This window comes from Ahaetulla prasina, chromosome 1 (genome assembly GCF_028640845.1).
Source record: "Ahaetulla prasina isolate Xishuangbanna chromosome 1, ASM2864084v1, whole genome shotgun sequence".
Classification (NCBI taxonomy): domain Eukaryota; kingdom Metazoa; phylum Chordata; class Lepidosauria; order Squamata; family Colubridae; genus Ahaetulla; species Ahaetulla prasina.
This window is the reverse complement of record NC_080539.1, coordinates 161,154,692-161,178,251: the sequence shown is the minus strand read 5'-3', so window position 1 is coordinate 161,178,251 and position 23,560 is coordinate 161,154,692. Positions and strand designations below refer to the sequence as shown.

The 23,560-nt window shown below is 38.6% G+C and overlaps 1 protein-coding gene across 1 annotated transcript in view; it reads left to right on the top strand.

The window, feature by feature from the left end:
• Positions 1-9,131: 9,131 nt before the first annotated feature.
• Positions 9,132-23,560, top strand: part of APOB (apolipoprotein B) — a 59,843-nt gene continuing 45,414 nt past the window's right edge. Inside the window, exons 1-7 of the mRNA XM_058179574.1 lie at positions 9,132-9,242; positions 14,713-14,828; positions 18,399-18,544; positions 20,492-20,645; positions 21,032-21,193; positions 22,818-22,942; positions 23,069-23,151. Of these exons, the coding sequence (XP_058035557.1) occupies positions 9,179-9,242; positions 14,713-14,828; positions 18,399-18,544; positions 20,492-20,645; positions 21,032-21,193; positions 22,818-22,942; positions 23,069-23,151 (850 nt within the window). The 5' untranslated portion in view covers positions 9,132-9,178. The remainder of the gene's footprint in view (positions 9,243-14,712; positions 14,829-18,398; positions 18,545-20,491; positions 20,646-21,031; positions 21,194-22,817; positions 22,943-23,068; positions 23,152-23,560) is intronic.

The window sequence follows — 23,560 nt, the reverse complement described above, 5'->3', positions numbered from 1 at the left end:
CGAACCCAGTTCTCTTCATCATCTGTCTTAGAAGTCAAGTGTATATTTAGCACACATTCAAAGTTTCCAGGCTGTTTCCCCCCAAATACCTCCTGTTCAAAGCATTCAGAAAACAGGGCAAGAAATATGGGTATAAGACTTATTGCTGGACAGAATACATAGGTGGAACTCAGAGGTGAAATTACTTACCTTCCTTACCAGTTTGGAAGTGCACATGCCATGCGCCTGCGCTCGCTTTGCATGCACACGAGCATGCATCACATGCCCACGCAGACCTGTGCATGAGCAGAAGGTAAACACATTACTTCCTGGTTAAAACCAGGAAGTAATGACACCCAAGCGGGTGGGCGGAGCTTCACTTTGCCATCGCTACCAAATCGCCGAACCACCAGCCATGATCGCTACCGGATCCTAGTGGAACTGTATATGATTCAACAGAAGATATCTTCATATGATTCATTTCTGCATTTTTTTAGTTGCAATGGTTTATTACTTGAAAATAAGTTGATAAGAAAACTCAAAGTACAGTTATTTTGTAGGCTAAGAATCTCATTAGGTCAAGTGAAAACATTCAGGATTTTTCCCAAGGAATTTTTTTGGACCAAACTGCCAAGGCAGTAAGAGTATTATATTGTATTATAATTTGAAGTGCAATCAAGTAAAGATCTCTTCAACCTTACTGACTTCAATGGAACTTATTTAAGGAATAAGGGACTGCATCTTCACCTATAGTATTTATGTATCTATGAACATACGTAAAACTGAAATCAATTTTCTGCATCAAAATTACACATCTAAACATTTAAATAAAAATGGCTTTCCCATGCAAAGTTATAGCAACTGGTACTATGTGAGAAGGGAGCTATGACTTCATTGGGGGGTTTCTGTATTTTGTGAATTTGGCACTGAAAATAATGGAAATATATTTTGTGCTGAAAAGATAAAGTAATCTAGGGAATGAATTGTGAAATGAATATGAACACTAAAGAAGATTGTAGATCGTCCTTGACTTACAATGAACACAATTGAGCCCAGAATTTTGATCTCAAGTTGTTGCAGTTGTAAGTCAAATCACCATATGCCTGGACTCGATTTTATGATTACTTTTACAATGATTGTTAAGCAAGTTACTGTGGTCGTTAAGCAAAACACATGGTTGTTAAGCGAATCCAACACCAGCATGCAAACCTGATAATGTATCCACGGATGCTGCAACAAGTCATGAATGCAAGTCAGTTGCCCAGCCCCCAAATGCAATCACATGACCCCGAGTGTGTTGCGGCAGTCATAACTTTGAGTCATAACTTTGAGTCATAACTTTGAGTCATAAGTAATCTTTTGAGTGTTGTAACTTCAGACTTTCATTAAGCAACCAGTCATAAATCAAGGACTTTTCTATGAAGTATTAATCTAACTATATCCTTTTAGAAAGGAAAAAAATTGAGGTAGCAAAGGACAAAAAAGGAGTAAAGAATCTAAAAGAAAGTTTAATTTTTTAAATTTAAAAGCATGAGATTAGAAAAAAAAAAGAAAAAGCTAAGATTGTTTAAACCAATACTATGGATTATGCCTCTTCATTTCTATCAATATCTTTCTACAGTATTCTTTTTTAAAAAATATTTTTTATTAAACATTTTTTTAAAAAACAAAAAAGAATCTTTAAACAATAATTTCTTTCCAAAAATTTCGCAACAGTTAAACATTTCTTATTTGTCCATTTTTTCTCCCTTATTTCAATGTATCCTTTATACATACAAGTCTAATATTAATTTATTTACATATATACATATAAATAACAGTGTACACAATTTCATTTCTACAAACTACATTTTTTCTGTTTCCTCTTATTTGTTGTTACTTTTCTACTCCTATATCTTCCTTATCTGATCTTTCCTTGCCTTTTATCACTCTCCTCTAGCCATTCGTACCATTTCTCCCACACTATATAATATTCTGTTTCCTCTTTTTCTTGTATCTCCTTTGTAAGTTTATCCATTTCTGCACATTCCAAGACTTTTCTAATCAAATTATCTTTGGTTGGTATGTTATTGTTTTTCCAGTTGTGTGAGTATATTATTCTTGCTGCTGTGATAAATATTGTATTCTTTTTCATAAAACCCTGGGAATATTCCTAATAAAAATGTTTCTAGTTTCATCTCAATATGTTGTTTGGTTATCTCACATTCGGATAAATTTGCACCTCCATTGTAGATAACCATTCTGGGATTTTATCATATTGATTCTTTTTTATCCCTTGCCATGTTTGTAGTAATGCGTCTCTAATTAGGTGTCTCTGAAAGTAACTGTGTTGTCTATTTCTTTCTACAGTATTCTTGAGAAACATCTATACCTTCACCACATCTACCTACCACTTCCCTCGTTGCCTTTGGTGCTCTGATTTGCACTTCACAGCAAGTATTAGGAAGGGACATAACAGGAACGTGTACCAGAAGGCTAATTTTATACAGCCTTCAATCTTAAATTTCAAAAAGGGATTAGGTCAGATTTCTGCAGATTTCAGCCAGCAGAGAAGGAAGCAAAGAGAGGAAGAAAGAATAAACGGAACAGCAAAGGGATGGTAGAAAGTGGGAGGTTGAGGAGAAGACAGGAAAAATAAGGAGAGATACAGAACAATTTTCTTCTTCACTCTTTATTCTGCCTTTATTTCCTGGGATTCAAGTTTACCCACCATTGCACTCTGATTTCAACACATTCCCAAAAAAGTATGACTCTAGTAAGAGAGGAATTAGAAAATAATAATCCCCATCCTTGCTTTAGATAATGATTGGAATTTGTTACCCACTAAACCAGGGCTGTTAAACTTCCGGCCAGCAGGTCAGATGCGTAACACGCTTTCCCTGCCCATGTCCAGTTCAGCGAAGGGGGAAAAAGTTCCAATACGTCATGTGACACTGCCATGATGACATGAGTTTGGCACCCCTGCACTAGACCCTCAAGCCAGGAGAGGTTCACACAAAGCTCTTCTCTCAAATGTTTTCTCTTCTGGAATCAAGGGTAGCGATATGGCTAAAGGCCACTCTTCAAAAAGAGAAACCCCTTGCAGGCAATCTCCAAGAGATCCAAGCACTAGGAGTGTTGCCTCCCTTTTATGATCTAGGAGTGTTGCCTCCCTTTTATGTTTCAAATTAAGCACTTCTGTTCTGCTGTCATGAAGAAACGGGGAACAGTGGCTTCTGTCTCCTTCCGAATAGAGAAATGAATGACTTCAGCAACAAGGCTAATGCCCTAAGGCAGACTTGGCTTCCTAACTCCCCCTCCATGAAATAATTACCCAGCATGATCAGGTTGGGGGTGAGGGAACAATACCTCTTCTTTACTCAGGCCTGTGAAAGCCACAATAGCTAGTCAACTGTAATATTGACTCTAGGATTCATGTTTTCCTGGTTGGGAATATTTGGTCCCATCAAACCACACATTGGAGAAAACAAAGGATTGCATACATCTTGTGATAACTCCATTTCCTCTAAAATATGTTTCTTTCCTTCCCCCTTATCCTAATAATGACTGTGTAATGAGAAAGAGTAACTAGCCCAAGGGAATCTTTGTACAAGGAATCCTCCCTTAATGACTGGTTGCTTAGCAGCCATTCAAAGTTATGACAGGCTTCCAGAAGTTACTTCCAACATTGTTCCGAAGTTCCAATGGCTACACACACACACACACACACACACACACACACACACCACAGTCACCTGATTGCATTTCATGCAACTAGCTCTCCCTTATGGCCAGTTACAGCATTCTGCCATCATGGAATTGCAATTTGTGACAAGCTTTTTTCAGCCAGTTTTCAGGGGGAAAAAACCACTCATAGGAATAAATGGATTCACTTTATAACTATAGTGTACACTTAATAACCACCACATTCACTTAATGACCACCAAATTCGCTGATGGACCTCAGCAAACAAAGGGTCCAGTCACATGAGTGCCTCAATTTATGACCACTATGACTTATGAGGGAAATTAGGGGCTCCATTATAGTTGTAAGTCGAGAACTACCTATAGTTAAGTGGGGATGTGAATCTAGATCCTCCATGCTTTGTTTGGCACTCTAACCACTATGCCATAATAGGCTATTAGCTTCCTAAACAATCCTGAACAATTTCATTTTTTCTGGGGATGCATACTGAGTAACGTTTTCGTCAAAGCGATTTCCTATGAACAGATGTGTAGACATTTTGCTTTTCTTTGCTAAGCTTCCTTTAAAATGAACAGGGGGAAAAAACCATTAACTGTTAAGAAGATGTCCTCCCATTACTAAATAATACCTGTTCCCTTTACTTCCTAGACACCAGCTACTATCAGCAGATAATCTCTAACTTAAATTTACATTTTGGAGTTCCCTCGTGATAAAAAAGTGTTAACACAAACAGCAAAAAGGACTGTTACAGGTTTCTCTAAGCCAGGGGCAGCCTTGGAAACAGGAATTGAAGCTTAAGTCCTACTCAAAGATGCAGTGGTCAAAAGCCCCTTGGCTGCTCTTTGTTCCCAGAAAGCTGGAGGTGAACTAGTGGGAATGAGATGAGATAATGAGAAGAAAGAAAAGGTAACTCTATCTTCATCCCGTTGCTTTTGCTCTCATACCAAATTATTCAGCCATGAGAACTTTTTCCCTTATAACAGTGATTGTGAACCTTTTCGGCACTGAATACTGAAAAGGGAGCACTTTGTGTGCTTGTCTGGGCCGCGACCATGCATGCACACACCGGAAAATGAACTTCCGGTTTCCGGCGCGCACATACACGCCAGCCAGCATGTCTTCCAGTAACTGTCGTGCATGCGCACATGCCAATCAGCTGGCCAGCATGCATGCTTATGCCAGAAAATGGAAGACCGGCTCTTCCGATTTCTGGCACTGCAGCACACGCAAAGGCCAGCTGATCATTGCGTGCACATGTGCGCCAGATACCCAGAAGAGGAACAGGCAATGCCGTGCATACCAAGTAACATGGCTCCATGTGCTACTTTGGGCATGCATGCCATATGCTCGCCATCATAGCCCTATAGGATTCAAAGCCAACTCTTCTTTTAGTAGTAGTACTGCAAGAATACTTCTTGTACTGATAGAAGTTACTACACATAATATTTACTAATTGGCATATAGCTTTAAGTATATTTACTCTAAAACATGGGTCTCCAACCTTGGCAGCTTTAAGACTTGTGGACTTCAACTCCCAGAGTTCCTCAGCCAGCAAAGCTGGCTGAGGAACTCTGGGAGTTGAAGTCCACAAGTCTTAAAGTTGCCAAGGTTGGAGACCCCTGCTCTAAAATGCATTCCCTTGTTTCTATAGTATTTGCAACCTGTTAAATATTTTTTAAGTTTGCAGCTTCAGGAAAATAACTTTGTGGTGCAAAATAGAATAGAATAATGCACACAAAGCCTCCCTCTGTCACTCACACAGTCATGCTAACAGTTATTTTTTACCTCGAACAACCAGACTTTTCTAAAAGTAGCATTTACTCTTCATCTGAAATATGTGCATCTATATGTAATACAACATTCACTTCTTTCCTTTTGAAAACACAGCAGCTTTAAATTATATTAGTGGAACAGAACTTTACATTTATACAGTAAAGCAAACTCACAATCAAATTTTAAAATAAATAAATAAAACCTAGTGTTTTACAATTCCAATGAGTTTGGAGCTATTCTACTGTGTTTTCAATGTTTTAGAATATGATAATTTTCTAAAAAATATGGTCATTGTATCGAATGGCACATCAGTCTGCTTGTCTGCTTTGTACATATATATTTTATGTTCTTTTTATATTAAAAGTGGAAGACATCATCTCCAGACAAATTAAAGCCAATGGGCTTTATATCCAATAAAATCTATGTTAAAATCATAATTTGGCAGTCTATCAGAGGTGGTATTCAGCAGGTTCTGGAGAACCAGTAGCGGAAATTTTGAGTAGTTCAAAGAACTGGAAATACCAGTTCTGACTGGCCCCGCCCACTTCTATTCTCTACATCCCAGCTGATCTGGAGGAAATGGGGATTTTACAGTAACCTTCCCCTGGATTGGGGCGGGAATGGAGATTTTACAGTATCCTTCCCCTGCCACACCCACCAAGCACACCCACCAAGCCATGCCACACCCACCAAGCCACACCCACAGAACCCGTGGTAAAAAAATTTGAATTCCACCACTGTAGCCTATCTATCAGTTGCACATAAATAAGAACACAGTCTAAGTTACAATGTAATAATGATTCTTAAATGACGATAGCCTGTAGTTATTAGGTAAAATACATAAAATGGAGTGATAACATCAAAAGGTTTAGTGCATTAATTGCATTAATTATTTATAATGGATTATTCTTCAGGTTCTGGCAAATCTTTAGTGCTGCTCTGCAGTGTCTAGCTAGCTACACAGTGACTATGATCCATTCCTCTTTAAGCAACTGCTGAAGATAAACCTATAACGTAACGTATAACATATATACGTAATTCCTTGAGTTCCTCAAACTTGACTACATATTTCCATCATGTGTGTACCATAGTGTCATGTGCTCCTTCTATATATTTTATTACTGTTACCTTTGTGCTCTATTCCATACATTCCATAAATAATCCAAAGCCCACATGTAGATCCCAAATGTATTTTCACAACCTCCAGAGATCCTTGCTGCAAAAATGTATAGGCCCACTGCCAAATTATGCTGATATTAATCTCCTGATTTTTGGTATTGAAATCAAGCACAAAAAGAGTTGTGTTGCCCACTGGCTTATTCTTATTTATTTTTATCCTGTCTTTATTATTTTTATAAAGAACTCAAGGCAGGGAACATATTGAAGGGAGATAATAATAGTAGAATAGGTAGAATTACTGGGACATAATAATAACTTGCTGGTGCAGTTTTGTTTCTGTAAGAATTGCTTTTCTAAGAATTAGAATTGCATCTGCCATTTGTTTCTACCAGTGATCTAATTCCTGTTATCTTGTTTTTGTGTACAAGTCAGCACCTGGTGCAGATTATGTCATGGTTTGGCAGGGTTACATCAGACAGATACCTGTGTTGCTAAGCGCTCAGCCCCCCGTTCCTTGCTGCACTGCCAAAGGAAGGCATGGGCCAGGGGGGCCAGAATTGGGTACTAAGCTGATGTCTCTGAAGGTATAAAAAGACGCCATACCTTCCCCAAAGTGTGGCCTTTCACTCATGGGTGGGTTCTACTTACCTTTACTACCGGTTCGCAATGGGATTGCGCATGCACAGATCGCCTATGACAACATCCAGGCAGTGGGCGGAGGAGCCTCCCACCGGTTTTACTACCAGTTCTTGCGAACCAGTCCGAATCAGGGGCAACCCATCACTGCTTTCACTGCATGCTCTTTGTCTGTATGTTGTGAAATGTCTACCCAGTTCTTCTTTGTACAAATAAAGGTTGATTATTTTTTCCAAACCCCTTCTTGGGTCTCTCTCTTTGGTATTCTGGTGACTCGAAAACATTTTGGGACCTTACAATATATAATACTCCTTCCTGCTCCTATTTTCCCCCACAACCAGAACCCTATCAGGTGAGTTTGGCTGAGAGAGAAAGTAATAGGCCCAAAGTTACCCAGCCAGCTTTCATGCCTAAGGTGGGACTAGAACTCATGAACCTCTGGATTCTAGTCTTAGGCTTTAATCACTAGACTAAATTGGGTCTTCTTTTAGATCAGGATCTCCAACCTTGGCAACTTTAAGCTTGGAGGACCAACTCCCAGAATTCCCCAGCCAGTAAAGCTGGCTGGGGAATTCTGGGAGTTGAAGTCCTCCAGGCTTAAAGTTGTCAAGGTTGGAGACCTCTGTTTTAGATGTACTGTAATTTTTAAAATTCCCTGTCTAAAAACATAAAGATTGTATCCAACACAGAACCTCCATATTGCCAATGTACTTCTATGGAGAAGTATATCATATAGTCTTCCCTGCTAAGACCACAGTCTTCAGCTCACTCAAAGACTAAATGTTCTTTTCTTTGATGGGATCTAAAACATAGACTGACCAACAATTCTAATGTAGGGCAGAGAAGCTATCCAGCATTTTTCCCCCCTATCAGTTTGTTTGATTTGAAAAAAGAAAATTTATTTTCTACATTCTTTCAAAGGAAAAAAAATGATTTTGGAATAAGCCTAAAATGGAATATGATGTTCCTACATCTATTTAGCTATGGAGGCAATCAAGGAATATATGTGTTGTGTTATTGTTGCACTTTTCATTGTACAGTACCACCATTTCTTCATTTTTGTATGGACCCTCCCGAGTGTCCTGCTTGCAATGTTTTAGAAGGACCTTGGTGCTTTAGCAAGAAACCATTCCTTCTTTTTTGTGAATTCTGCTTGCTTACTTTCCAATTTTTGGTAGGAAGGTAGAATATAAATTCTTAGAATAGCGAACCTGCTGTGACTGCCATTTACGTCCCTGGTCTGGACTATTGGTGCACATGAATTTTCTTGCCATGCAGTAAAAGGGTCTTTTAAGAGTGCTCTCGTGATCTAATACCCCTGCAGGTAAATCCAGTGCAAGATTCCCATAGGAAATGGAGGAGGGGCTAGTAAAGCTGGGACCACAGCCTCTAAAAACCCAAATAAGATGATAAATAGCTAAACAGAATCTGCTTAACGGTTGGAAGGTCCCAGATACTTTGAGGTAGTAAGCCAACCTAGCAGATCTTTGGCAAACTGAATTGGTTGGTGGTTATACTTATAGTTGTACTCTAGATCAAAGGATACCCTTTGGATATTATTTTCTATTCGGTGCTTTTAGCTAACACACTGGATATATTTTCTCCCTAAGTGATAGGTTCCTTTGGCTTTATAGCTAGGCATATTTTTTTGCAAGCCCTTGTTATGAAATCTCCCCCATCAGTGATAAGATGTGACTGTACAAGTGCTGCAATTTCAAAGGGTGATTCTGCTTCCCTGTGCCTTCTAACACCCATTGGCATGGGCTGAACCAGCTCAGAGTAGCTTGCTGGGGCTATTGCAAAGAGGATGCAGGACTATAACCTTTGGACCTTTTGCAATTTGCTCTGAACGCTCTAAACCCTTTGGCTCAGCTGCTTTGCCAGGGAGTATTTAAAGGCAGGTCCAAGTAGGGACAGTCAAACTGACTTTGTTGTTGGAATACAAGAAGCAGAAAAGAGCAGAGCAGCCCCAAGGTTGCCTTTCAACATGGGGCACCCACAGCTGTGGCCCCTGTTGCTGCTGCTTCTGCTAAGCAATGAGGCTTTGACACGTAAGTAGAGACCTCTCAGGTGGCTGGGGGAGAGGGTCGGTTCCTTTAACTCGAGAAACAACAAGGTGAAAATATTCAATAGTCAGGTGGCTAATAATAAGAGCGGTTTTGACAGATGATTAGAATTGTGACATGTTGTTGTAAGGAATTTATTAAAACAAGAATGGTTCTGGATCTGGCCCATTGGTATACAAATGATTTGTTTCACCTACCTTCCACAGTAGCATGAAGTCAGGTGTATGGTCTGGGCTCAGCATACATATGTTTTCAACTTTATTGGGAATATCGGGAATTGAACAAATGATCTGATATGTTGGAATAGTTTATAAGATGTTCTAGAATTGCTGGTTCGGCTTAGTTTTAGGATAGTATTTGCTATCCCTTCTGCCAAAGACTTTCTTTCTTAGATTTATATCCATTTTTTTTTTCATGTGAATCTCCAGTGTAGTTTTTGCTGTCGTTTAAAATGTAGAAAGAACAACACAGTTTGCAACTTGAAAATTAAATATTTACCTAAATTATTGCTTAGGAGAGCCACCATAATAGTGGTTGTATCAAGAAGACATACCGTAGATCCTTCCTTGGGATTGCATCCATTTTGAGGCAGAAGGGTTCATTTCAGATTTAAACACCATAGGATTGAACAATGATGGGCTTGCAATCATAAATACAGCTTCCAGGGGGCAAGTCTCCAAGGCTATCTCTTGAGCCAAACACCAGTGTTAACTGGATTCAACATGGCAGCCTAACACCTTCTTTATTTTATCATGTATTATTTATTAACACTATTTACAAATCAGCCAGGTCTACAAGACTTTGCATCTCAAGGGGTTTTCTCAGGTGCCCATTCATGGATTGGATAGATCTGATTTTTTCCAAGGCTGCAGTACTTAAATTATTTGTCTGGTATTGCACTCAAGATTGTATTTGAGTACTTATACTTATTTCCATAGAGGATTGCCTGATTGATACATTTAAGAAAGGATATGCTTGGATGGAATCGTGTTGTTTGGGACAAAATAAGTTTACAGCTGTTTGTGTCTTGTTTCTTTTTGTATCTGAATGGTTGTCGTATTTCATACAATGAGGTTGCTTCTCTGTGCATTTGTTGCCTACTAAAAAAACAGCATGCAGCAAGATCATTTCCTCCACTAGATTCTAAATGTTAATGATGGAACTCACTGGCTTCCGATATAAAACAAGTTGGATTTATCAAGACTTGGATAAACACAAAAGCATACTTATGGGTTACATCCAATGGACTACATTCAATATTATGTGAGAAGACTTAAGAGAATCTTCCTTGCAGAGAGGTTTATTGTTACTCATTATTTTTTTTTATAAATGACTCAAGGCAATGAACATATACAACACACCTTCCTCCTCCAATTTTCCTCACAACAATTCTGGACTGAGAGAAATGTTGACTTTCATGCCAGGAGAACTCACAGTCTCCTGGTTTCTTGCCTGATGCTTTAACCACTAGACCAACAACCAGACTCTTGGTTCCACAAAAATCTAGAACAGGTTTAAAATATGCATCAGTTTCTGGAGATACTTATTTAGTGCAAATAAACGTCTCTTTCTACTGGTGTTGACCAGCAGCACATACACAGACATATAGATAGTGATATAAAAGGATTTTTAAAAAATAATTCAGTCAGAGACATCTATGAATTACCGTATTTTTCAGACTATAAGACGCACCAGACTATAAGACGCAGGGTTAGGGTTAGGGCATTCTGCAGTGCTCTGCACGGAGACCTGGGAGGGTGAAAACATGACACGCGGAAGGCTTGGGAGCCTGAAAGTGGGCCCATTTTTAGTGAAAACGGGCAGTGCAGAGCACTGCAGAGTGCTTCTAGGGGCTGGGGAGGGCAAAAATGTGACACACAGATGGTTCAGGAGGCCAAAAATGCCTGTATTCGGTCTATAAGACATATCTAAATTTTTATCCACTTTTGGGGGGGGGAGGTGCGTCTTATACTCTGAAAAATATGGGTACCTGTTTTATGTCACTGAAGCAGTTGCTTTCAGGTTTTGTAGTAGATGGTGCTGATTTTTGCTAATATGATTTTCACCCACACATTTGCCACTCTAACATGAATTGCTGTTTTCTGATCATCCAGTTTCTGTCTTAACTGTTAATACCACCCAACACAAAAGATTGATCTCTTGGTAACAAAGATAAAAAAAAAACCAACCTAATTTTACAGTTCAATCAACAAGCTTAAGCTAACACAGCCTCTGAAATGGACCACCACCTTAATATTTTAAAATCATATAAACACAGCATAGTTTCATAGAAACTATACTGCATTTTGCTAATACACAATGTAATATACAGTTGGAGCTGTGAGGTTTGGGGTTTTTTTATTTTTCATTGTTTTTATTATCAAGCCCATAAAAAGGCCTAGTCATCTGATACTTGATTTAATACTGTAGAAGTCTATAACATTAAAAAATAAATAAACTATATCCATTTTTTAAAGAGAGAAATTCCTGGGCCTTCCTGTTCATAAAAGGTTTTATAGACTAAAACGATGCTTGCACAAGAATCTATCCTGAATGTAAGACCAGACAGCATCACACAATTCTTTATTAGGGTTGTATTATGCTAGCTATATTGCCTTAATTTTTGCTAGACAAATGATTTCTAAGCACAATTAATTGCATTTTTTAATTTACTCTACAGAATAAAATTTACTATTCTACAGAAGACTCATTCTATGGAAGATGAAAGGAATTACTTGAATAAGTATTTTATTCATAATAAAAGCCCTGCTTGTTCAAGTAATTCCTTTTTTAATATCTTCCTTTATGCGATTACTTCTTTTTCTTGGCTGCTATAGAATAATCATTAAGTAAACTTTCAGGTTGGACTGTCACAGAGTACATGTCAATATGTGCAACAAAATTATACACGCTCAGGTGTATAATCTTTATTATGAACCGTTCAAACTTTGGAGGAGAGTGAGCAAGTCACAAAAGTTATTATATCTGTACAATATTAATTGCCTGGGATCTATACCTATAAAAATTAATGTGGTGCAGACAATTATTTTGTTTGTTTGTTTTAATGTCTATGGAAGCCAAACCTGGACTTTGAAAATCAGGACAGCAAAAATGCTGACACTGTATAACTTTGATGTAAGAGAAGACTTTTGAGAATCCCATAGATAGTCATGATCGCCAACGTCCGATGACGGATATGGCACAAGAAGAAGGAAAATAGACAAGGAAACAAATGGATTATAGGATAAATCAGACTTCTCATATTTTGGAGGCCTTAGCAAATACCTGCTTCCTTGAGAAGTCCACCATGATGGTAGACAAGGAAGGAAAGAGAAGAGAAGAGGCTGATCAGCAGTAAGGTGGCTGTATAGGACCACAGTCTGAAGAGTCCAACCAAAGAACAGAAACCCTTAGAAAACTTAAGTCTATGTGGTCACTAAGAATCCATACCAAGTTGTTGGCCCTTCATTAGTTAACCAATCGCTTGGAAGCTAATAGTAGAAGAAACTCTTTACACTCTTTGAAACAATATCTTCAGTATTTAAAATCTGATTCAGATTTGGAGCAGGGCGAGGGGAATAGGGAGTGTGACAAAATACATGCAAGTAAGTAAATGTACACGCAATACTTTTTAAAAATAAAAACCAATGCACTTTTCTAGGAGCTATCCACTTGGGTTTAATGTGCTGGTTATTTTATTTACCTAATGGATTGCAAAAGATTTTTTTTCTCCACTACTAAATCCTCTTCCTCTAAAATAATTACCATAGTGATGTATAAATTCTACTCAGACAATCCAAGTTAGAAAACTGAAAGAATTTTAGCTTCAAATACTGTATGGCTGGAAAACAAACTAGTATTGCTGTACTTCTGATATGCCAAGTAGCTTTTACTTTGCTTTTGGCATATTTTTTGATGGTTGTGGAAGAATGGCAGAATAAAGGAAGCAACGTAATATTTTATTCCCCAGAATTATAATTGGGAAATGTTGACATCTGTTTTTAAGTTTTCACACATAACAGCAATACACACACATATGAAATGGCAAGGAAAGGACAGAAGGAGAAAATTGACTTGAAAATGAAATATTAGTAGAATTTGCAGATTAAAATCACAAGAGTCAAAGATCAGAAGGTGCTTATGAGCAACTCTGGAAAACTTGTTTTTTCTTAAATGCTTGGCTGGTTACATGGCGTTCTTCTTGAGGGTCAAAGTATCTGGTGAGTTTGTTTGCTCTCTGTCCCCTGATAAGCATTGTTTTTCCAAACGTAGCCCTTTGGCGCCATCTACAGACAACATGGCGATCTCACTCTTTCAATCAAAGGCAGAAATTGTCCAGATTTTTTCCCCTCAGTTCTATCTTATTAGCTTTGTAATGGTGGCTTTGCAAAAGAAGGAAAAGGGGAAGAAGTGGGATTTTTGAAGATTTAGAATTCAACCCCAACATTGTATTTAGATGTAGGAAGAAGAATGCTTGGTCAACCTGTTTGAGAAAATATTAATCAAGGTATCTAGCAGCTTTCTTTTCAAGACCGTTACTATGGGGATTGAAATAGTAATGCTCATCAACTGATTGCTTTCATTTAGTTGTTCCTGTATATCATGAATACCATAAATGTGCAAGATCATACTTCTAGACGAGTGGGGTTATACAACTCCCATAATCCTGATCCAGTGGGGGCATGGTAGCTAGGGCTCAGGCTGTAAGAAGCCTGTTATTAAACACAGCTGCCTGCAATTACTGCAGGCTCGAGTCCCACCAGGCCCAAGGTTGACTCAGCCTTCCATCCTTTATAAGGTAGGTAAAATGAGGACCCAGATTGTTGGGGGGGCAATAAGTTGACTTTGTATATAAATATACAAATAGAATGAGACTATTGCCTTACACAATGTAAGCCGCCCTGAGTCTTCGGAGAAGGGCGGGATATAAATGTAAATAAATAAAATAAAAATAAAAAATAAAAAAAGATAATATTGTTTTGCAATGCATCTCACTATGCTGTCTACATTTAAATGTATGAGGTGGCATAATCATAGAAAGTAACTGCTTTGTGAAACTTGTTTTAAGTTTTGCGCTTTCTCCAAAGAGCTCAAAACCTTAATGTACTTCATTTTAGCCTCAAGAGAACTTAACAGAAAGATTAAGGAGAAATATGTTTATATTTCCAAATTAATCCAATGATTTGTGTCACAGAATAAGATCTAGTCTTGAATGTATTCCGATGCACCCTGACAAAGTAACCATTTTTGCGCAGAATTGTTTGTAGTATCTCAAAGTGACTTGAGAAAATAAGTGACACACCCACACACACACAAAAAAATGCCAGTTAAATTCTATATAAACAAGTTATTTATCAGAATGCATAATAAGATGAAGAACTGTACTTATTTTGCAATCATTTAAATCCAAATAATTGTAAGGAGAAATTCATACAAGCATACTTATGTCTTCTAGGAGATGCAACCAAATTTAAGCCCTTCAGAAAGTACATCTACGATTATGAAACAGAAATCACCAATGGTGTGGCTGGAACAGCAGATTCTCACAGCGGCTCAAAAATTAAGTGCAAGGTAAGGAAGGAAAGAGAAGAGAAGAGGCTGAAAAGCAGTAAGGTGGCTGTATAGGACCACAGCCTGAAGAGTCCAACCAAAGAACAGAAACCCTTAGAAAATTTAAGTCTATGTGGTCACTAAGAATCGATACCAAGTTGTTGGCCCTTCATTAGTTAACCAATCGCTTGGAAGCTAATAGTAGAAGAAACTCTTTACACTCTTTGAAACAATATCTTCAGTATTTAAAATCTGATTCAGATTTGGAGCAGGGCGAGGGGAATAGGGAGTGTGACAAAATACATGCAAGTAAGTAAATGTACACGCAATACTTTTTAAAAATAAAAACCAATGCACTTTTCTAGGAGCTATCCACTTGGGTTTAATGTGCTGGTTATTTTATTTACCTAGTGGATTGCAAAAGATTTTTTTTCTCCACTACTAAATCCTCTTCCTCTAAAATAATTACAATAGTGATGTATAAATTCTACTCAGACAATCCAAGTTAGAAAACTGAAAGAATTTTAGCTTCAAATACTGTATGGCTGGAAAACAAACTAGTATTGCTGTACTTCTGATATGCCAAGTAGCTTTTACTTTGCTTTTGGCATATTTTTTGATGGTTGTGGAAGAATGGCAGAATAAAGGAAGCAACGTAATATTTTATTCCCCAGAATTATAATTGGGAAATGTTGACATCTGTTTTTAAGTTTTCACACATAACAGCAATACACACACATATGAAATGGCAAGGAAAGGACAGAAGGAGAAAATTGACTTGAAAATGAAATATTAGTAGAATTTGCAGATTAAAATCACAAGAGTCAAAGATCAGAAAGTGCTTATGAGCAACTCTGGAAAACTTGTTTTTTCTTAAATGCTTGGCTGATTACATGGCGTTCTTCTTGAGGGTCAAAGTATCTGGTGAGTTTGTTTGCTCTCTGTCCCCTGATAAGCTTTGTTTTTCCAAACGTAGCCCTTTGGCGCCATCTACAGACAACATGGCGATCTCACTCTTTCAATCAAAGGCAGAAATTGTCCAGATTTTTTCCCCTCAGTTCTATCTTATTAGCTTTGTAATGGTGGCTTTGCAAAAGAAGGAAAAGGGGAAGAAGTGGGATTTTTGAAGATTTAGAATTCAACACCAACATTGTATTTAGATGTAGGAAGAAGAATGCTTGGTCAACCTGTTTGAGAAAATATTAATCAAGGTATCTAGCAGCTTTCTTTTCAAGACCGTTACTATGGGGACTGAAATAGTAATGCTCATCAACTGATTGCTTTCATTTAGTTGTTCCTGTATATCATGAATACCATAAATGTGCAAGATAATACTTCTAGATGAGTGGGGTTATACAACTCCCATAATCCTGATCCAGTGGGGGCATGGTAGCTAGGGCTCAGGCTGTAAGAAGCCTGTTATTAAACACAGCTGCCTGCAATTACTGCAGGCTCGAGTCCCACCAGGCCCAAGGTTGACTCAGCCTTCCATCCTTTATAAGGTAGGTAAAATGAGGACCCAGATTGTTGGGGGGGCAATAAGTTGACTTTGTATATAAATATACAAATAGAATGAGACTATTGCCTTACACAATGTAAGCCGCCCTGAGTCTTCGGAGAAGGGCGGGATATAAATGTAAATAAATAAAATAAAAATAAAAAATAAAAAAAGATAATATTGTTTTTCAATGCATCTCACTATGCTGTCTACATTTAAATGTATGAGGTGGCATAATCATAGAAAGTAACTGCTTTGTGAAACTTGTTTTAAGTTTTGCGCTTTCTCCAAAGAGCTCAAAACCTTAATGTACTTCATTTTAGCCTCAAGAGAACTTAACAGAAAGATTAAGGAGAAATATGTTTATATTGCCAAATTAATCCAATGATTTGTGTCACAGAGTAAGATCTAGTCTTGAATGTATTCCGATGCCCCCTGACAAAGTAACCATTTTTGTGCAGAATTGTTTGTAGTATCTCAAAGTGACTTGAGAAAATAAATGGCACACACACACATACACACACACACACACACACACACACACACACACAAATGCCAGTTAAGTTCTATATAAACAAGTTATTTATCCGAATGCATAATAAGATGAAGAACTGTACTTATTTTGCAATCATTTAAATCCAAATAATTGTAAGGAGAAATTCATACAAGCATACTTATGTCTTCTAGGAGATGCAACCAAATTTAAGCCCTTCAGAAAGTACATCTACGATTATGAAACAGAAATCACCAATGGTGTGGCTGGAACAGCAGATTCTCACAGCGGCTCAAAAATTAAGTGCAAGGTAAGGAAGGAGAAGGATCAAATATTTGCAGGTTATCAGGCAATGCATCTTTTTAAACATACCAGCATCTTAAAACTGCATTCAAACATTTCTCTAGTAGACGGTGAATTCACATATGGCAGAGAAATTGTAAACCTCAAAAAAAAAGCAGCACAGAAAAAAAAATCCTAATAGCTGTTATTGTAATTAAGTTTAAATGACTGATTTTAGCTAATGACTTGGAGATCAGAGTCTCCCTCCTTTCCAGCTCGGTGGATGGGTAGAGGTGGCAGCGGTGGTGCAGTGGGGGAGAGGGGACAGTTTCACACACACACTGGTTTCAGAAATGCAGTTTCGCACAAATGTTCACCCACCACTTCCACAGCCCAGATCTCAACAGGCTGCAGCCTGGCACTAGTCCGCAGACTGGGGGTTAGGGACCCCTCCTCTAGATCTCATATGTGCTACATACAAAGTACAGGTGTTTAAGGTTCATTCCTAAGAACTCGTTTCTGGCTAAAGCTAGGGAAATGTTATGGGGTTTGGGGTATATACAAACACCCGTGAAAACCTCAGAAAACATATATATATATATATATGTAGGTCTTTGGTTGTTCGGATTTTCTCCCGTGTAAAATTAGAAGTGTCTTGGCGACGTTTCGACACGTTGCCAAGACACTTCTAATTTTACGCGGGAGAAAACCCGAATAACCAAAGACCTACATACAAACACCCGCGAAAACCTCAGGACGACTTTGGTCGCGTTGATGGATGATCTCTGGAGGTCTCGGGACAGGGGTTGTTCCACTGTTTTGGTCCTATTAGATCTCTCAGCGGCTTTTGATACCATCGACCATGGTATCCTGCTGCGGCGGCTGGGGGGCTTGGGAGTGGGGGGCACTCCCATATATAAAAACAAGCATAATTAACTCCTCTATATAACAGATTTCTCTGTTCACAATCCCACCTAATCTGCATAGCATTCTAGTCAAAACTGTGGAAATGATCGAAAGTATATCAAACGATACCAGCACATTGATGAATTGGAGCCCTGAATCCTAAATTTTATTTAGTACAGCAATGGCATAGGCGCTCCCCTCCTTTCCTGGGGTTAATTCCACTTCTCTCTTTTAAACGCCTTAATTACTGCAGCTAAGTAATTAAGTAACAAGCTCCCCAGCCATCTGCACACAATCACACCGGAAAGTAGTGGTGCTGTTCTGAAAACATCCTGCATGATATGCCCAAGTGATTCCAGACTAATTGGCTTCATAACCAGGGTTTTACACCTTTAAATGTCTCTGTTTTCAGGTTGAGCTGGAAGTTCCGCAACTCCATAATTTTGTCCTGAAGATAAACCAGTGTACACTCGAAGAGGTATATGGTATTGATGTCCAGGGAAAGGCTCTGTTAAAGAAATCGAAGAACTCCGATGAATTTAATGCTGCCATGTCCCAGTAAGAAAAAGTCCTACCTGATTTTCTATAGGATTTTAACGTTAGCTAAGTGTTTTCTGATGTGAGTGACATTGAATACTGAGCAATCCAGTCCAATCGGAATAGAGCTGGAAGGGACCTTGGAGGTCTTCTAGTCCAGCCCCCTGCTTGTGCAGGAGACCCTATACAATTTCAGACAGGTGGTTATCCAGCATCTTCTTAAATACCTCCAGTGATGAAGCACCCACAACTTCTGAAGGCAAAGCAGTTCCACTGGTGAATTGTCCTCAGTGTTAGGAAGTTTCTCCTTAAATATTCCAGGTTGCTTCTCTCCTTGATTAGTTTCCATCCATTGTTTCTTGTCTTGCCTTCTGGTCCTTCGGAAAATAAGTTGAACCCCTCTTCTCTGTGGCAGCCCTTCAAATAGTGGAATGTTGTATCATGTCAGTTGTGTCCCAAAGGAAGAACCAGAGAATAAACTGTACAGTTCAGTTGCAGATAGTTTTTATACTACACTCAGACACAGTGTGTCGCTACAGCATTCCTTAAGCTTTGAAGCAACTAGCATCTTATCCGGAAGCCTGCTTTTCTTCATATCTTTAGTGATCAGCTTTCTAACATTCTTTATAGAACCAGGGAAGAGTAATGGTGCAACAGTACTTAGACTCTCAGCAGAACATAAATTGTCTGGATTGTCTTTAATGATCGTCGTAAAGTATCCAGCTGGAAATCTCTTTTGCAGGCCTAGAGCCCCATGTACGAAGGAAAGGCTTTAGATTTCTGAACACCCTTTCATTTTTTTCCAAAGTTGTGAAACACAAATTCAGTTTAAAAAACAAGAACAACAACGTTTTTGCAAGTCACCTATAAAAGAAATTTCTGAAAAACACTCTCGTGATTTATTTATTTATTTTTGTCTGCAAACCAATTGTTGGAAGAACGGTAACATCTGAAACAGAAGGTGGTTTGAGAACAGAGCTTTGCTAAACAGTTCTGGACATATAAAATTGTATATGGACAAAGGAGGATCCTGCTCTTGGTTATGACAACAGTTAAAACCATGTCACCAGCAATGGCCACAATGCATTTTAAACAGAAACACATAAAAAGTGAGAAAGAAGAATTCCAGGTACAAATGAGAAAAAAATAGCCTGAGGCATTTCAGGAAAAAAAAACACTCCTTTTTCAAAAATGCTCCATGGCAAATAAAACAAAAAAATTCTTTCAAAAAAGGAACACATTTTCTGAAATGCATTGGATCAGATAAAACCTTGGGATCTCTCCTTCTCTCTTTTCTTTTCTTTATGCACCATGACATATATTGTAACATTTTTTTAAAAAAGTAGATATGATCTGGTGGAGACCCTACAATTTGGAGAGGAGATACATCTCTATTTTTCAATGATAACAGAGATGCTTGCAGATGATTGCTTAGATATATGTAATGAAAATCTATATAATGGTCTATCTTAGAGAACAGACAATATGCTAGGCATGGGGCTATTTTATAATGTAAAAGAATTTAGGAAAAACATGACAATCAGCTATTACATGTAAAGGTTTTAAAACCAATGTAGGTTCCTATATAAGACTGCCTGGTGTGAACAGATTCAGTTCAGAGAATGATAAGCATCATGATAAGATTGACAGTAACTGAGGTGATTCATGAGGATGGTGCAAGCAGTTGGTGCATTGTGAAACATTCTTAAAAAGCTCTTGAAGATAGAAACAAGCCATAGCAATCCAAAATGTTTTGGAACCCGCAAGTGGAAATAGATATCGGGGATTAGGTCCAAGAACTAGATGGGTAGAACAATAAACAGAAGACTATAGAAGACAGGGCTGGCTGGAACATGAAGAAGACCGTTCTACACTACAGCAGTTTTCTTGGAGGTCCCCTGTTTTATATTCTAATGTTAAACAATGCTTTTCTTTCCCTAAATATGTAATGGTGTTTTTTTTTAACAGATATGAGCTGAAAGTCAAGATTCAGGATGAGAGGAATGTTGAGCTATATCCTGTGGACGATGAAGCTAAACATATACTCAACATCAAAAGAGGCATCATCTCTGCTCTTCTTGTGCCAACAGAGACAGAAGGCAATACCCAAACATTGCCCATGGTAAAGAGCATATCCCTCCTGTTTTCTTTCAATTAATATGATTAAATATGGCTCAGTGACCCAGGCAAACTGTTGCCCCTGTGAAAAGTGGCCTTTGGGTCACCAGATTTGCTTTGGTTGACTATAGAGAAATGTGGTATTTTTGCCTTTGTTGTTGTTGTTAGTTGCAAAGTCGTGTCCGACCCATCGCGACCCCATGGATAACGTTCCTCCAGGCCTTCCTGTCCTCTACCATCCTCTGGAGTCCATTTAAACTCATGCCTAGTGCTTCACTGACTCCATCCAGCCACCTCGTTCTCTGTCGTCCCTTTCTTCTTTTGCCCTCAATCTTTCCCAGCATTCGGCTCTTCTCTAGTGAGTCCTTCCTTCTCATTTTGCCTTTGTAGGACACCGTATATGGAGAATGTGACAGCAGCATTGAAATAAAAAAAGGAAAAAACAACACCGCTAATTTAGCAGAAATTGAAATAACAAGAAATCTGAAATCTTGTGAGAACTTCAGCCCTATCAGAGATTATGTCAGCCCAATTGCTTTCATCAAAGGCTTGGTAAGTACATGGAACGTAACAGAAAATATGCACTATTTGTGTTATATGACTGAGATACACCACATTTTCCATAATCACTATCATCATAAAATTCAGCTATCATTTTATCAATATTTGATGAACTCTCTTTCCTCAGGCATCAAGTAAGAAGTTGTTGTTTTTTTACGAGCAACCAAGAATTAAAATTTAAGAAGGGAAATGCAAGTTTCTAGCAGGAGTCATGATCTAAGATCCTCACTTTGTTTTGTTCTTGGAATTGGCCTTTCTAAACCTATGAAGTGGTTCACAACATGCAGAAGATCTCAAATTAAAATGGGGCATTCTGCCTAAAAAGTAAATCCACCGTCTCATCCCCCCACACACTCACAATTCCAAATCACTTTGTGGAATCACAAAGTGTTTATCAACTCTGTGACGATGTGTTATTTAAAATTGTTGCTAATATAAATGACTATTTGCAGAAGACTGAATAGTGATAGGCATGGATTAAACTGGCATTTTATATGATAATACCAAGGAAGGAAGAACATCTAACTGTATAAAGGTAAAGATAAAGGTTCCCCTCGCACATATGTGCTAGTCGTTCCCGACTCTAGGGGGCGGTGCTCATCTCTGTTTCAAGGCCTAAGAGCCAGCATCTTCATAGTCATGTGGCTGGCATGACTAAACGCCAAAGGGCCTCTGGTGGCTCAGCAGACTAAGTCTGTCTGTTATTAACACAGCTGCTTGCAATTACTGCAAGTTCAAGTCCCACCAGGCCCAAGATTGACTCAGCCTTCCATCCTTTATAAGGTAGGTAAAATGAGGACCCAGGTTGTTGGGGGCAATAAGTTGACTTTGTATATAATATACAAATGGATGAAGACTATTGCTTAACACAGTGTAAGCCGCCCTGAGTCTTCGGAGAAGGGCGGGATATAAATTCAAACAAACAAACAAACAAATAAATAAATAAATAAATAAATAAAGGCGCATGGAACATTGTTACCTTCCCACCAAAAGTGGTCCCTATTTTTCTACTTGTATTTTTTACGTGCTTTTGAATTGCTAGGTTGGCAGAAGCTGGGACAAGTAACAGGAGCTCACCCCCTTACACGGCACTAGGGATTCGAACTGCCGAACTGCCGACCTTTCGATCGACAAGCTCAGCGTCTTAGCCACTGAGCTACCATGTCCCTTTCTAACTGTGTATTTGTATCCAAATGGAAATGCAGCAAAAGCACCTGAACAAAACAATTGCCATCCTCACTCCCCAAAATAGATGACAAGCTAAACATCACAGAAATCATAGTCTAGGGACAGCAGCTCCAATTGCTATTCTGATCACTGTAAATAAGCAAGGACTATTTGAAGATGATCCACCAGCTTGGATAGAAGAAGGACTGAATGTTCCATTCTTCCTTTGCTCCGCCCGCATTTGTACCAGAATGATTAGCAAGAAGGGAAATAGTCAGCAAGTCCAATACAGTATAAAAATGCACCAGGCTTCTAGAGAAATGGTGAAACTCTCTGTGGATCCCTCCTCTATGACTCCCAGCACAAAAGTAACTTGTGGAATTTTTTTAAAAAATAAGCTTATAGGGTTTTGGTTTTGAATCTAATTCACCCCCAATTTTGTTTGTAGAATGCACCTTTATCCACCCTAATAAGCAGCAATCAGCATTGCCACTACATTGTGGATACAAAGAAAAAGCATATATCTGAAGCCATTTGCACTGAGAAACACTTGTTCCTGCCCTCTTCGTACAAGTAAGCTGCCTAAGTTTTTTTCCCGACCTCTTCCTCGGCACAGTTTACATCTACGGTTGTAGATGTAACACCACTGTGTTACTTTATATAAAGCTTTGTTGCTTTTTCCCCCCCTTATTGCAATAGAAATCAATATGGCATGATGGCGAAAGTCATTCAAACTCTGAAATATGAAAACATTGCCAACATCAACAACAGGAACATGGATGGTAAGCTTTTAAGCAATGGTTTTCACTTTGATCTAGTTCCTATGAGTCACATGAGGCAGGGTTGTAAAATGGGGCAAAACACACTTAACAAGAGAAATTTTGGGCTCAATTGTGGTTGTAAGTTGAGGACTACCTGTACTGCAATAAGTTGATAGCCGTTGTGCCTCATGCTGGCTAAGCATTAGTGGAACAAAGTTAGGGATCTAGATTTTGCTTATTCCCTGTAAGCATCCGTACAGCCTCCGTATTTCATCGTTCCAGAGAATCCTTCAACCTTTTGGAGTATCTTTAGGGGGGCATGAGTGGTTCCAGTTGGAAGGACCTGCAGTTCCACTCAGACAAAGCCAACTGTTGAAATAGCACAAAACAACTACTTGTTATTCAACTATCCTTTGAGCATGGTGGTGAT